General features: G+C 36.8%; 1 protein-coding gene across 2 annotated transcripts in view; it reads left to right on the top strand.

The window, feature by feature from the left end:
- Rabgap1 (RAB GTPase activating protein 1) overlaps positions 1 to 15,451 on the top strand; it is a 125,369-nt gene that overhangs the window by 23,083 nt on the left and 86,835 nt on the right. For both annotated transcript variants that reach the window (XM_028754651.1, XM_028754650.1), the window contains exons 3-9: positions 2,851 to 3,070; positions 3,947 to 4,151; positions 6,763 to 6,937; positions 8,210 to 8,367; positions 11,534 to 11,644; positions 11,981 to 12,047; positions 14,240 to 14,342. In XM_028754651.1, coding sequence (XP_028610484.1) covers positions 2,851 to 3,070; positions 3,947 to 4,151; positions 6,763 to 6,937; positions 8,210 to 8,367; positions 11,534 to 11,644; positions 11,981 to 12,047; positions 14,240 to 14,342 — 1,039 coding nt within the window. The remainder of the gene's footprint in view (positions 1 to 2,850; positions 3,071 to 3,946; positions 4,152 to 6,762; positions 6,938 to 8,209; positions 8,368 to 11,533; positions 11,645 to 11,980; positions 12,048 to 14,239; positions 14,343 to 15,451) is intronic.

Genomic DNA, 15,451 nt, shown 5'->3' with positions numbered 1-15,451 from the left:
AAATAAAAGAGTAAGCTGAGGAAAACACAGGGTTGATAGCTATACTTTTCAATGTTATTAAATTTTGTGTATACTTAATGAGTTACTCTTTATTTTAAGGATTTTTATTTTGATTAGCTTAAATTTTTTTAAAGTTCCTGCCAAAACTCTTATGGTATACACTTTTTGAACTTCAGGATTGTTCCCTGTTCTCAGTACTTCAGGAGGCAGAAACAGGCAGATCTCTTGTTTGATGACAGCCTGGTCTACAAAATGAGTTCCGGGGCAGCCAAGGCTGTTATATAGAGAAACCCTGTTTAAAACAAAAACAAAACAGTAAGAGAAAGAGAGAGAGGGAACAGGAGAATGGGGGAGGGAGAGAGAGAGAACACGAACATGAAGGGAGGAGTAAGGGGTTGGGAGTGAGGATGACCTTTATGGTAAGTTCAGAATGAAATGAAGAAAACTGTGAAGACTGGGAAGCTTTCCAAAGGCAGTAGCAGATACCTACACCAAGAGGGCGGCGGCTCCAGCAGAGTAATGTCATGATCTGAGGGCTGGCAAGCCTCTTGCATGCTTGGTTCTATAGAAGCTTAGTAGCAAACTTGAACTTTGTTATAAATGCAATGAGAATTTTTGCAAGTTTTGAATGGGGACATGATCTAATTTACATTTTATAAAGCTAACTTGCTGAGAGCAACTTCCATCATAACAGCATGAACTATTCCCCAGAAGCACTGGTGACAATTATTAAAACAAAAATAAAAAAGAGCGTTAAAGTTTTTGGAGATATTTGGAAAGAAATGCAGCAAATGAAAAGTCTTAATCATGAAACTCTGGTAAAAATCTCTTTAAGGATCCTGTAAGGGCCCATTCTGCTACTTTGTAATGGCCCGTTCTGCTGCTCTGGTCCGCAGGTCAGGGTCTAGCAAGAGAGAGAGTGGGGACGGAGGGGCGAGAGACATGAAAAATGGAGACAAGACAGAGTCTGATCAAGTCTCTTTTATTGAAAGGAAATCCTGGGTATTTATACCCTTTACCACATGCCTTGCCCTCATGGACAAGCACAGCTGAAGGCACTACGTCATGCGCCTAGCAGTGTGGAGACCACGTGCACCTAGCTAGCAGTGTGGAGACCATGTGCGCCTAGCTTGCTGGCGGTACTAAACAGCAAAACAAGATGTTTATTAGAGTGTGTTCAGCTGTTGGGGGCTGTTGAAAACAAGTCTCTTGTCAGGGTATATGGCTCGAGATGGCTGTAAAGATGATAGCCGCTTTTGGCTAAGAGTTGGCTCCCAACAGCATCCCATCTTGTTCTTCCTCTCTTACCTGAGACAAAAAATTATATCTGCTCCACAGACTAACATAATCAAGAAGATGGCCAGGGAAGAATGCTATAAAAACATACTGTATGAAAAAAAAAATTAATAAGATGAAAAGAAAGAAAATGGGGTTCAAGAGTGTCATGTCCCCACTCCAAGTTCCAGAGCAGTGACTCACAGTTTTGCCATAGTGTCTTAATTGTCAACAAATGTAAACAATAAGAAGTCCTGAAGTGGGCTCATCAAGATCCCGAGTCAGTACAACATCTTGTTTACAGTGTCTAGTTTCCAACCAAAAAAAAAAAAAAAAAGCAAGGGAGACATTATTATCCATACACTTGAGAAGAAACAAAGCAGACAACAGAAACTTCTAGTCAGTGACAGTTGAATTTCACTTTAAGTGTTTCCAGGACAGCCAGAGATACACAGACAAAACAAAAACAAATGATGTGTTTCAAAGTAGTCTTTTTCTGCTATGTCCAACAAATTATACACTATCATGCGTACAGAACAGATGCGTGCACAACAGTGACATCAGATACTACAGATAGTATCAGTAAGGAGGGCTGGAAAGATGGATTAGCAGCGAAGAGCACTGGCTACTCTTCAAGAGGTAGAAGATTACCAGGTTAGATTCCCAGCACCCACATGGTAGGTCAGAGCTGTCTGTAGCTTTAATTCCTGGGACTCTGCTGACCTCTTTTGGCCTCCATGAGCACCAGACAGGCATTCTGGCAAAACCAGCCATAAGGAGATTAAAAAGAGCTAGCTAGAAATTCCATTGAAAATATAAAGTGTATAATAAGCATAAATGTTTGGTGATTTTAGTCTTCAGAATGTCCTCTAGTGTAGCTTGTTCTTTTAACTTTTTTCTAAATTAATTATAAATTTTTTAAAAATTTTTTTTGTATGGTAACCAGTAACAATACTTGGTTTTGTTACCTGTTTGTTTGTTTGTTTTTTAACATTGAACAATCTTACTTGTATTTCTTCCCTTTCTTTTATGATCAACTAATGATAAACTATTATAGCCCACGATATAACTTAATAAAAAATAAAAGAAACAAAAAAACAGAAAAAAAAATGAAGTAAGTCATTATTGGAATACATTGCTTTTATTTCTCAGGATCGACTGCCCTACGTTGTCAGCTTTACTCATGTGTCTCAGCACTTTGAAGGCCAGTTGATACCAAATAAGTCTTCTCCAGAAATAAAGGAGACCTATTTATAGGAGTAGTCATAAAATATATGTAAAATTTTACTGTAATTGACATTTCTTTTAAGTTTTAGAAGGATGAACATTTCCTTAAGAAAAGCTATTAAACAGACAATGTTAATGTTGGTATGTTACCTATTTCTGAACATTTTTAGATTCATTGTGTACTTTTTATGTAAAACAGCAATTACAGCCTTTATTTGTTGCATATCATTTATTTTAAAAAATTCAGGAGATATCCTAAAAGAAATGGTGATACTTTGCTTTAGAACATGGACCCACTTCAATTAGTGCTGGCCTCCTATTTTGCTGATTGCATGTATTTGTGGTTAGATTGTAGGGAATGGAAGTGAGCAGGAGCTTCAGAAAGAGCTAGCAGATGTGCTGATGGATCCTCCCATGGACGACCAGCCAGGGGAAAGGTCACAACTGGATGGTGAAGGAGATGGGCCTCTTTCTAATCAACTCTCAGCTTCGTCCACCATTAATCCTGTCCCTCTGGTAGGGCTTCAGAAGCCAGAGATGAGCCTGCCAGTGGAACCTGGACAAGGAGGTTAGGATTACTACATTACTTGTGTAATTTAAGATTATTGTTTTTAATACTTGTGTCTTCTGTCCAGTACTAGATTCAATAACAGAATAAAAACCATCATAAGTTCTCTAAAGCTCCATATTCTAAATTTAAGATGTAGTCAGATGTATATGACATTCTGACTTTTCCTTTAATTGTATTTCTGTTATAACAAAGAAAAAACAGTAGTTAAAGGATACTGAGAAGGAAGTCTGTCCTTTCTTCAGGTGGCTTTAAGAGTCTTCCAGGAAATTTATGATGAGTTCAAATCCAGCCATTAGTATAAAACCTTGTTTTAGAAAATGAGAAACAACCAGAGTTTTCTAGGAAAGAAAAATTTTGATTATGGTGTTAGAAAATAGATGTTTGCTCCAGGCATAACCTCTCAGAAAGCAAGTTGGAAATAGGAGGGTACAGAACAGAAAGTCCAGAACAGTTAGGAAAGCTCATCTGCAAGAACAGCTTATTAACTTGGAAGCAGGATGTTAAAGGAGGTAATGCAGAAGCTACCTGTGTATTCGAAACATTGTAGCTGCAATCAGAAGACATCAGCATTTTCAGAATACTTGGATACACGTGTATTTGGTTTAAATGTAAATTATAAAATCAAAAACAAGTGAGGAGATGGAATCAGGAGTCACATCTGACTCTCAGGTCACATTTTGGGTTTGGAATTAACATCAATTTGTAAAAATCTTGGTATTAGAGTTCTAGTGTAAATTGCCTGGCTCCCATGGACATGTTTTTGCCCCGTGGAATATCACATACTGTCTTAATTAGTACTTGATTTTTGAACCTGATAAGTCTTTTAGATGTTTACTTGTTGTTCATATCAACACTATTATTTTTTTGTTTCAGATTCTGAAGTGTCAAGTCCTTTCACACCAGTGGCTGATGAGGATAGTGTGGTTTTCAATAAACTAACTTATTTAGGCTGTGCCTCAGTAAATGCTCCCCGAAGTGAAGTAGAAGCCTTGAGGATGATGTCCATCTTGAGAAGTCAGTGTCAGATTTCTCTGGATGTAACCCTCTCAGTGCCGAATGTATCTGAAGGAACTGTGAGGTAAGACAGGCACCTGTTAAGAGCTGTTAGACAAGGAAGCACTGGTACGTAGAATATGCCATACTCATATCTTCTTAAATTGCAACCCTCATGAAAAATGCTTATTTGTTCATGCTCCATATTCCAGTCCTCAGTGGGATATTAGAAACTTCAGTGACTTGAAGATAGTTGATCCATAGTGATCATGAAAGATGTCCCCTTCTTTTTTAAAATGAGAAATGAAATCAGAGACCAGAGAAATTCTAGAAATGGGTATTGCTTATACTAATTCAAACTAATAAAGATAACCAAGTCAAATGATTGTTACCAACCAGTTAAATACAAAATTGCTAAATAATTACAGAAAATGTGTTTCAGAAAAGTAACAAAATGACATGAGTTTAAAAAAAAAAGCCCTCTTAATTTTACTTTCCTGTTGATAAACACAGTCAAAATCTTGACTCATCCATACTCTTTATACAGGCTGAGGAAATAGCTGTGTTATCACAGGGATATATAAATTCAAAGCGTTGTGGCTCTTGCTTATTATCCCAGTGCTGGAGAAGCAGGGGAAGATGGATTCCTGGGGCTCACTGACCAGCCAGCCTAGCCTGCTTGGCAAGTTCCAAGCCAGTAAGTCAGTGAGTCTCTGTGAGTAAATGTGTCTTACACTCTCTGACTTGCTTGCACTTATGCTTGTGTGAGCACACACACACACACAGTTATAGCTATCTCCTGGGCAACAGCATTGAAGTTGTCTCACAGACACAAAACAACTCTGTGTTTAACTATTGCTGTTGCTGTAATAAAGCCCTACAGAATGATTAAAAAGAGGAAGTATTCATTTTGACAAGTAGTTTCAGAGGTTTCAGTCTAAGGTCAACTGCTCAATGTCTTTAGGCATGGTGAGGCAATATATTACAGCAAAAAGCCTTGGTAGAGGAAGGTTTCTTACCTTACGGGAGCCATTAAGTACAGAGAAACCAAAAAGTGCCTGAGAAAAGATGGGCATGTCCTAGTAACCTATTTTCCTCTAGCTTGACCTACTGTCCAAACGGTCTACCACCTCCTAAAGTAACAGCAACTGCTTTCAGTCCATGAATCTGGGAAGACAGTACATAGTAAAGTCATCCAGTATATATGCATGTGTGTCTGTGTATATGGTTATGAATATACATATACATGGATATATGATTGTGTCAGTCAACATTTTTTTCTGGCAGTGGAATTCTACATGATGTATATTATAGTTCATTTAGTTTTATAACGAGAAAAGTACCAATAATAGTATCAATTATCATATAGGCATTTGAGTACTTAATAAGTGAGTAATTCACTGGATCTTTATTTCTTTAGGGTAGAGTCCTAATACACTTACTAGATCAAAAGCCTCTCTAGTATTACTACTTTTGTTGCATGTAGAAATAATTGATCCAGTTTATACTTTGATCAGTGGTTTCTGTGCTTTTTTTCAGTACCCTTAGAAACATGTTGGGTTTTCATAATAGCAACATAACACTACATGTGGAAGTAGGAAGTTACATAGTTAATCTGAACATTTAATTTGTCTCAATTTCAGAATCTCAAATTCTAGTTTTAATTCTAATTACTTTTAATGTACCTTTTTAAGTGAATGCTTATTCTAAAAACTGAAATTATACTTTGCTCTAATATATTTTCCTTCTTTAAGAAAATGAGCAAACATCTGACTTGCCCTGCATTCTTACAGATTTTGTGAAAGCGTCTTTAACCTGAGTTTTTAGAGCTCCTTGAGATCCCTCCACTTTGAATAGGGCTGCCAGGACCTTTCCCATTTGATAGCTTTGCCCTGCAGTATGCTATTTACAAAGTGTCTTCTTGACCTTTCATAATTCTGCATTTAGTGGTCTGAACAGAGTCTAGAATATTGTGGCTGTCACATGAATAGATTTTATTTAATGATGTCCTTTTGAATTGCATTGACTAGCAACCTTTGGGATTTTATGTGTTGTTTTTGAAGGTTAGTTTTTGTGCTTTCTTGTGCACTGTTATGTTTTTACTTTTACAAACAGCATATTCTTTTAACAAGATAATCATATGCAAAGATCTTAGTCTATTTTGGAAGTCTTAATTTATGTACTAATCTTGTCTTTATTTAGTAGTAGGTTATGAGAATTATATTTGCTGCCAGGCAGTGTCAGCTCATGCCTTTAATCCAAGCACTTGGAAAGCAGAAGCCAGCCTGGTCTACAGCATGAGTTCCAGGATAGCCAGGACTGCATAGAGAAACCTTGTCTCAAAACAAAACAAAACAACAACAAAAATAATCAGATTTGCTGATGCTGATATTAATACCTTTCTACATGTCTCTCCCAAACATTTAATTGTCTAGATTTAGTATGATGGAATTATGTGATGAATAACCTCAACACCCACATGTGACTTATGTATCAGAATTCAACAACAACATGACTAGTATACTAAAAGTAATATGATTATATAATCATATTTCTGAACAGATATCCTAATATAAATATAACAATAATATATAGTATATGTATATATAATATAATAAATAATAATAAAAATAAATTAAGTCCTAATATAAATACAGGTTGCTCATAATTAACCTCTTTCCTTTTTGTCTGCATAGACTTTTAGATCCTCAAACGAACACTGAAATAGCAAACTACCCTATCTACAAAATCCTCTTCTGTGTCAGAGGGCACGATGGGACTCCTGAGAGTGACTGTTTTGCATTCACTGAAAGTCACTACAACGCAGAGCTCTTCAGGATACATGTCTTTCGCTGTGAAATACAAGAAGCTGTAAGTCTTTGTTGTGTTGTGTTGTGTTGTGTTTTGAGACAGGATTCCCTGTGTGCCCCTGGATGTTCTGGCACTGATTTCATAGACCAGGCAGGCCTCAAAAGAGAGAAATGTAAATGAGATTTCACAAACACGTTGTCTCTGGCTGCAAGTGCCACAGGACAGGGAGATGGCTCAGTGAGTAAAATGCTTGCTGCATAAACATGAGGACCTGAATACCATCCCCAGCACCGACACTAAAAAGCTAGTAGTGGTAGTACATGTCAATAACCCCAGCATAGGTGGATCCTGGAGCCTGCTGGCCAGCCATTCTAGTCTCAACAGAGTGTTTCAGGTTCAGTAAGAGACTCTGCCTCAAAAAAATAGAAAATAGGTAAAGACACCCAACTGCAACTTCTGACCTCCATGTACACTGAGCACACCTGTGTACATTCACATGCACCAGAGAGCACACTCGTGCACTTGCACATACAGTGCTACAGGAGGTGTGATCTGTTGGTTGGAATAGATTCACAACCTTATCCAAACAGTGACACGTTCGCAACTTGTTATGAGTGGGTCCTAAACTTATTAGAGCCATGCCTAGTTATTAAACATATATTTACATAAATTCTAGCATTTAAGAAGTGTTTTTGTTAGGTTTCTAATATTAACTATTTCTGTTTTCTTTTTTTTTTTTTATCCCTCTTTGATGATTATATTTTAGAAATCTAACAATTAGGTAATTAACTGAAAAAAAATCTGTATGGGAAAAACTAGTGATTACCTTCTCCCAAGTAAATAAACATTTAACCTTAATAAAGTACTTTCTGTTTATTTTTATTTATTTATTATGATTGCATGTTTGTGTACATGATGAAGGGAGTGGGGGTGTAGAACAACTTGTCATTTGTCCTCTCTTCCCACCCTGTGGAGTTTCGGGGATCCAGCTCCAGTCACTAGGCTTGCTCAGAAAGTGCCTTCAACTGCTGCATCATCTCATTGATCCCAAAAAGGACTCTGCGTAAGCGCAGACCTCCTCAGTGGCAGCCTGCATGAGATTCTACCACTGCCCAGATCAAGAGACAGAGCATGCCCAGCATTGGAGAATAATCCCTCCCTTAACCCCACACACAAAAAACACCAGCTGCTATTCTGAGCTGTATCCCTAAAAGTTGATTTTGCTTGTTTCATGTAAAGGAAGTCTAGCAGCAAACTCTTTTGCAAGTCACTGGCGGGAGAGTGTTTTCTGTCTTATGATAACAGCCACTTTCCTGACGTGTCTGCTTATAGGTAAGCCGGATACTTTACAGTTTTGCCACCGCCTTCCGCCGTTCTGCCAAGCAGACCCCACTCTCAGCCACAACTGCACCACAGACTCCTGACAGCGACATCTTTACCTTCTCTGTGTCTTTAGAAATAAAAGAAGATGATGGTAAAGGTTATTTTAGGTAGAGCATCTTGAATTACTTATTTTGCTGAATTTTAGTACACTATTATTTGTGGTACAGAAGAAACTAGGTCAGACTACATACATTTGATACTTAAAATGATTACTTCTACAGGCAGTAAGTTGATGGCAGTAATAAAGGGAAAAAAGAAAGATTTATAATCTATTTTACTTTTTTTTTTTTTTTTTTTTTTTTGGCTTTTAGAGACAGAGTTTTTCTTGTAGTCCAGGCTGGCCTCAAACTCACAGAGATCTACCTGCCTCTTCCTCCCATATGCTGGGATTAAAGGCATGTACCACCACTGCCTGGCTAAATGTTTAAAGCATTAAAAAAAGTTCATCTTATGAGTATCTTTTACTGTATTATTTTAAGTCAGAATGGTTGACTGACAGCTGATAAAAATTATGGCCCAAGATGGTCAAAATTAAGTACACTACAACTATAGCTATATTTGTTGCTCTAGTGAACAAAACAACTTGGGGAGGAAAGGGTTTTTCAGCTTACCCTTCCATATCACAGTTTATCCCTGGAGGAAGTCAGGACAGGAACTCAAACAGGCCAGGTACCTAGAGGCAGGAGCTGATGCGGAGGCCATGGAGGGGTGCTGCTTACTAGCTTGCTCCTCATGCTTACTCAGCCTGCTTTCTTATAGAACCCAGGACCACCAGCCCAAGGATGACACCACCCACAATGGGCTGTACCCTTTCCCATAAATCTCTAAAGAAAATGTTCTACAGGCTTGCCTAGAGCAGATTTTATAGAGCCATTTTCTTAATTGAAGTTTCTTCATGCAACTTCAACTCGTGTCAGGTTGACATGAAACTATCCAGCACAATGTGTCTTGTTGTTGTTGTTGATTTGGTTGCCTGGTTTTTATTTAAAGATCTTACAGGTTTTGACATCCAGTTTTACCATTAAAGTTTATCTGAACACATAAGAAGGACAAATAATGGGCTTTGTCCCAAGCTGAGCCTTTTATATATAGTTAAAAGTAACTAAGTTTGGTGTTCATCTCACTTCATTTTAGTAATTCATTCATTTATCCTATGAAAATGGAAATCATTGTGTAGCCCAGGCCGGGCTCAGAACTATATAAGGTAGTACTTGAGAGGTAGAAGCAGGTGATTCTGTGTGTTTGTGAATTTGAGGCCAGCCTAACAGCCCTGTCTACAGAGTGACTTCTAAGCCATTCAGAGCTAATCACAGAAAGCCTGTCTTGAAAAATCTATGGGGACCCCCCCCCAAAAAAAAAAACAAAACCCACCTCAGAATGACGCTCAGATCTGCCTCAAATTCATAGTAGCCCTCTAGTCTTAGCTTCCCAGGGACTGAGATAAGTCTGAGCTGCCATGCCTGGCTGGTTTGGTTTTTTAAGTAAAATATTACTTTGAATAATAGGAAGGACCCTGAAATAAAAATTAAGATTTTTGTTTAATTGCTGCTACTTTTAACAGTGTGGCCATTTTGAAGTCCCTTTACCTCTCCAGTCTATAATTTCCTTATTTGTAAAATGCAGTGGCTATACGCAAATCCTTTGTGTCTAAAATTGAACTATTTTGCAAGATGACTGGATTTTTTTCCCATATAGCTCATATCATAAAATGAGTGGTCATAATTAATAATAAGTAAAATCAAATTATGAGAAAATCTGTGATCTCTAAAAATCACTTTCCAGTAAAAAGAATAGTAGCTGACTAGTTTTGTCTAAAACTGGTGTCTCTTTGGAATTGCAACGCCATCTGGTGGCCAGTTTTATTACTAGAAAAAAGAAATCAGTCTTATATTGTTATAATTGCCAAGCAACTTGTAAAAATTTACTCCTGAGAAACTTTCAAAATGATTGGTTCTGGTTGGTTGCCTGGCTGTTTACCTGCCTGCTTGATTGATTGGTTTGGTCTCGTTTAACCTTACAAGCAACTCGACCAGATAAAATTGTGCCTCAGCTTCCCAAGGTTAAGTCTTCACCATGTGTTTTTAAGGTATACGGTGAGGATTAAATATAAAAGTAACATAGTTACAGGACAAGAAATACAAATTGGCCTCCAGTGTTCAATGAGTGGACTCCCACTAATTACACTTTACACTTTGTTTCTTATTAATGCAGACCAAATGGTTCTGCATTAGGTGACTTTTACTGAATTGTATTGTTATGTGGCACTGAGATTGAGCCCAAGGCATATTAGGCAAGCACTGTCCATCTGAGTTGTATCTTACTCAGCTCATCATTGTTTCAACCTGCTGAGAGAGATTGTGTTGACTTATCCTTAACTATCCTTAGACCATAGGAGACTAAGGTATCGGCTTGAGAGATGCCACAGAAGCTTAAGATCTCTGCTATTCCAAAGGTCCTAAGTTCAGTTTACAGCAACCATCTGGTGGCTCACAACCATCTATAATGAGATCTGGTGCCCTCTTCTGACATGCAGGCATACATACAGGCAGAACACTATATACATAAATAAATATAAATATATATATATATATTTTTTTAAATGAGATACATAAGGACAGCTGAAAATGAGGCCTGTCTGCCAGAAATATTTAACAATTTGGAGTCTAAAATTTTTCTTTGAACATTTTATCATTTGTAGATTCCTTTGCTATGTAATGAAAGTGTTACAGAAAATTAGATTGGCAAATAACACAAATGCACATGCACTTCAAGGTATATCTAAGTGATAAATACATAACAGTTTTCAGCTATTCATTATTTTATCCACCAATAGTTCTGTTGCCATTAAGTTAGTGTTTTAAAGTGATAAGACTTGCTACATAATGGGTGGTCACCTCTAACACTGTCACCTTTGAGAAAAGTACCCCTAGAGCTAGAGCGTATATGGGACATTTGGTGATTATTTTTGTAAAGTGGCTTTTTAATCTTTATTAAGCTGGTATTTATTTCTTCCTTTTCTTGTTTTAATAACAATAATATTAGTATTAATAGCATAAGGTCAGCACTACCTAAGAATACTAACTTGTCATGGCTAGGCCATAATAAATTGATCACATTTTTTTTTCATCCTGTTTTTCACATTCAGTTCTATTTTCTTTTTTGCTATTACTTGTAAACCAAAGGAAAGAATCAGAAATTTAAGGTCTTTGTTATCATCGTATCTGACAAGATAATTGTTACCAACATTAATGAAATATGTTGATCTTCTTACAGTGCTGTTCCCAAAGACAAGGACAGGCAATGCTTTAAACTTCGCCAAGGAATTGATAAGAAGATTGTCATCTGTGTGCAGCAAACAGCTAATAAAGAACTTGCCATTGAAAGGTAAACTTTTTTCTTTACGTTTAGCTTAAATATGAGTTTTGTTTTTATCTGCCTAATAGAATAGTCATAGACCATATTAAAATTTTACTTTCAAAATATATCGACCTCTTGGTAACTCTTTTGTGCTTATTGTAGTGTTTCTTATTGTTGAAATCACTCTCATAAATCTTTAGTTAATACTGTTGATCTCTAGTATGTGATAATAAAAAGACAAAATTTGCTCAGCTCAGGTAAAGATGATGATTATTATGACATTATTGGTTTTAAGTTCTGTTGTTAGTTTTATGACAAGTTTATATCAGTTGGTTTTTTTTTTTTTTTTTTTTAAAAAAACAGGTGCTTTGGTCTTCTCCTTAGCCCAGGAAAAGATGTCCGAAATAGTGATATGCACTTGTTGGATTTGGTGAGTTTTTTTTGTTGTTGTGGATTCTTTTGATTGTGGTTGGTTTTTATTAGAAGTCTGTAAACTATTTCTATTTTGTTAGTATATTGATTTACTTTTATCACATTAGACTCAAAACATGTCATATATATAAACACATATAAAAGTGTTTATGTAAGCAATAAAGCATTGCACAGAGATAAAGGAATTTTCTTATTCCTGACATGGGATTTACAAATCTAACCTTAAATGTGTAGGTCAGCCTTGGTGTCCTGACCTGTGTAGTGGGAATAATATTTTATGTTTACTTACTAGGTAGGATTGATATAAGAGTCAAACTGTTATGTCCTTTATTTTACAAGTAGGACCCAGGCACAGTGGCACATGCATTTAATCCAAGAACTTGGGAAGCAAAGGCAGGCAGATCGCTGAGTTCGAGGCCAGCCTGGTCTATACAGAGTGAGTTCCAGGACAGCCAGGACTATACAGAGACACACTGTCTCGAAAAATCAAAATAAAACAACAGCAAAACCCAAGTAGGAGTAATTGTAGAATATGCCTATAATATCCCTTGGGAGGTAGAGGCAATCACACAGTAAGACCTTATTTTTAAAAAAAATCAAATTTAAAAAAAGGAAATAAAAATATAATGCAAGTAGTAGGAGATATTATTATTGCTAGTATATGAAAACCATTATTTGCAAAACTAAAAATTATAGATTTCACCAATGATTTATATACATTTATCTTAAACTATTTCTTTTTTTTTTTTTTGGATTTTGAGACAGGGTTTCTCTGTGTAGCCCTGGCTGTCCTGGAACTCACTCTGTAGACCAGGCTGGCCTCAAACTCAGAAATCCGCCTGCCTCTGCCTCCCAAGTGCTGGGATTAAAGGCGTGCGCCACCACCGCCCAGCCTACATTTATCTTATACATAACTTTAGGACCAGTTATGCAAATAATTGATATGTTAATCTTAACTATAGTCATTCACATGCTCCTCTCTCTGCCTTTAAACAAATCTTTAATAATTGAGCAGCTTTATTCAAGGCAACATACATCAGTGCCTTCTCTGTTTCATAATACTGTTCAGTAGAAGGCTGTTTTGTTGTCTTTTGAGTTTCAACATAAAATACAAAGCAGGATGCCACATGAAAAGCTGTCTGTACTATGGATGGTGCATGTAGTAGTGAATGATACCTTTGATACTAGAGAATCAGTAAATCTAATTGACTACAGTGGCTGTATTTATTTGGCTGTTGACATGTCCGGAAGAAAAGACATGGAAAGAATTGAATATTAAACACTATAAATTATTTCATCTTAGGGTCATTATTAATAGCGTAGGAGTCCAGAAACTGGCCTTGAATCATGTCCTCCACTAATCAAATTTTGTACTTCAGTTGCTAATATGAAAATTAGGTTTATTTATTTCAGATCATCAAGATAAAAATGAATATAAGGTTTTAGAGGGCCATTCAGATTTCATTAATGGTTTGCTGTTTCATCCAGAGAAGGCCAAGCAGTTTCAAGTGTGAGTAATTACTGTATCTGCAGTGATGAACTTGGAAGGAAGGCAAACAACTCATTGTATTCTCTCCTCTGGAATGAGTATGCTGGCATCCTAAAGAAGCTTTTAAGTCGATGGTTGCAGAGGCAAATGCAATAGTCTAGTTTTATGCTTTTGTAGCATAAGTAGTCCCTTGAATCAGAACAGATACCATTAATGTCAGTACACTAGAGCTTCATAAATACCTTCAAAGTTGAAGCTATTACAGGAGGTAGTTGGTTAATTTGGGATAAACATGGTCATTTGGACTTTTCACAGGGACCCAGTCTATTTAGTCATTTTCAGGTGGTCTGCAATTAGTAAAACTTGCTTGCAACCGCTGGTTTTTCTGATACATGTCAAATCAGTTTTCTAATCACTCCGTCTTCATTGATTTTGAGACATGTCATCCTCTTCTTTCCTAGCATAGAACTCTACAACAGTGTGGAATGTGAAAAAGACCACAGCAGTTATTGTGGGTAACTTGAAACATAGTCTTTGCTGGACTGTAGATTCCTGTATGCTTTCAGTATATATTTTGGAGACTTCCGTTATCAGTACAATCCTTATTAAAGTTATGTATTTTGAACTCCTAGTTTTTAAAAGCCTCAAGATGAGGGTTAGTTGACTTCGGTGTTAAGATTTATGTTTACTCTTTTCTTTAGGAATCTATGGGCAAAAGTTCAGATGGAAAGTCATATGTTATTACTGGAAGCTGGAATCCAAAATCCCCACATTTTCAAGTTGTGAATGAAGAAACTCCTAAAGGTAGTGCAGAATTTTTTTTTAGGACTTATTCATTTTTATTTTATATGTATGAATGTTTTGGCTACATGTATGGCTGTACAACACCTTCATGCCTGGTGCCAACAGAGATCAGAAGAGTGGGTCAAATCTCTTGAAACTGCAGTTACAGATAATTATGTTTCAGTGTGGGTGCTGGGAATTAAACTTGTGTCTTCCAAAAGAACAGCAAGTCCTCTTAACCACTGAACTGCCACTAGAGCCCTGAGATCATACTGATACTTTTTAGTTTGGGATTTGGGATTTTAAGACATGGTCTATGTGTAGCCCTTGCTGTCCTGAAACTTACTTATCTCAGATTCGCTTACTTACTTATTTGCCTCAAAGCCTGATAGACCAAGCTTACCTCATACACATTTTTTTTTTTTTAGTTAGGAAATCTTGGTGAAACAAATAATTTGAATAATTTATGAGTTTCTTACTAAATTTAACTTAAAAACAATAAAGTTTTTGATTATTTGTTCATTTTCCTTTTCTTCTCCTCTCTTGCTTTTTCACTTTCCTTTTTTCATTGTGTGTGTGTGTGTGTGTGTGTGTTGGGGAGGGGAGTGTTAGCCAGGGTGTATGTGGAGGTCAGTGAGAGTTGGTCCTCTTCTTCAGTATCATTCTGGGAATTGAATTCAGGTCATCAGGCTAGGTGGCAGGCACCTTTTCCTCCTGAGCCATCATTGCTGGCCTCTCTTATTTCTTATAAGTAGACTTCTAAAATTTAGTTTTGTAGAGATAAACCCCGCATATATGGTTAAAAATTCAAAAGGATTATATAGGAGAGAAAAGTCAGTCTGCCATAGTTCAGTCCCACAAAGAGAATCATAGCTGTTTCTTAGGTTGCTTCAAAGATAGTTTCTGTAGGAATATTTTTCTAAGTCGCCTACTGAATACTGCATAAACAACTTTTCTCATCCAAGCGTGGTGTTACAAACCTTTAGTCATAACACTCAGGAGGCAAAGGCAGGTAGATTTTGTTAAGTAAAAAAATAAATAAAAGGAGGGAGGGAGGGAAAAAACAAGACAAAAACCCAAAACAGTTTTTGCCTCCTGAATGGCCTTTAGTATTCTATCTTGAAAGTATG

The sequence above is a fragment of the Grammomys surdaster genome, unplaced genomic scaffold, assembly GCF_004785775.1.
Source record: "Grammomys surdaster isolate TR1022 unplaced genomic scaffold, NIH_TR_1.0 126035, whole genome shotgun sequence".
NCBI classification, from domain to species: Eukaryota; Metazoa; Chordata; class Mammalia; order Rodentia; family Muridae; genus Grammomys; species Grammomys surdaster.
This window is presented reverse-complemented; position numbering and strand designations above follow the sequence as displayed.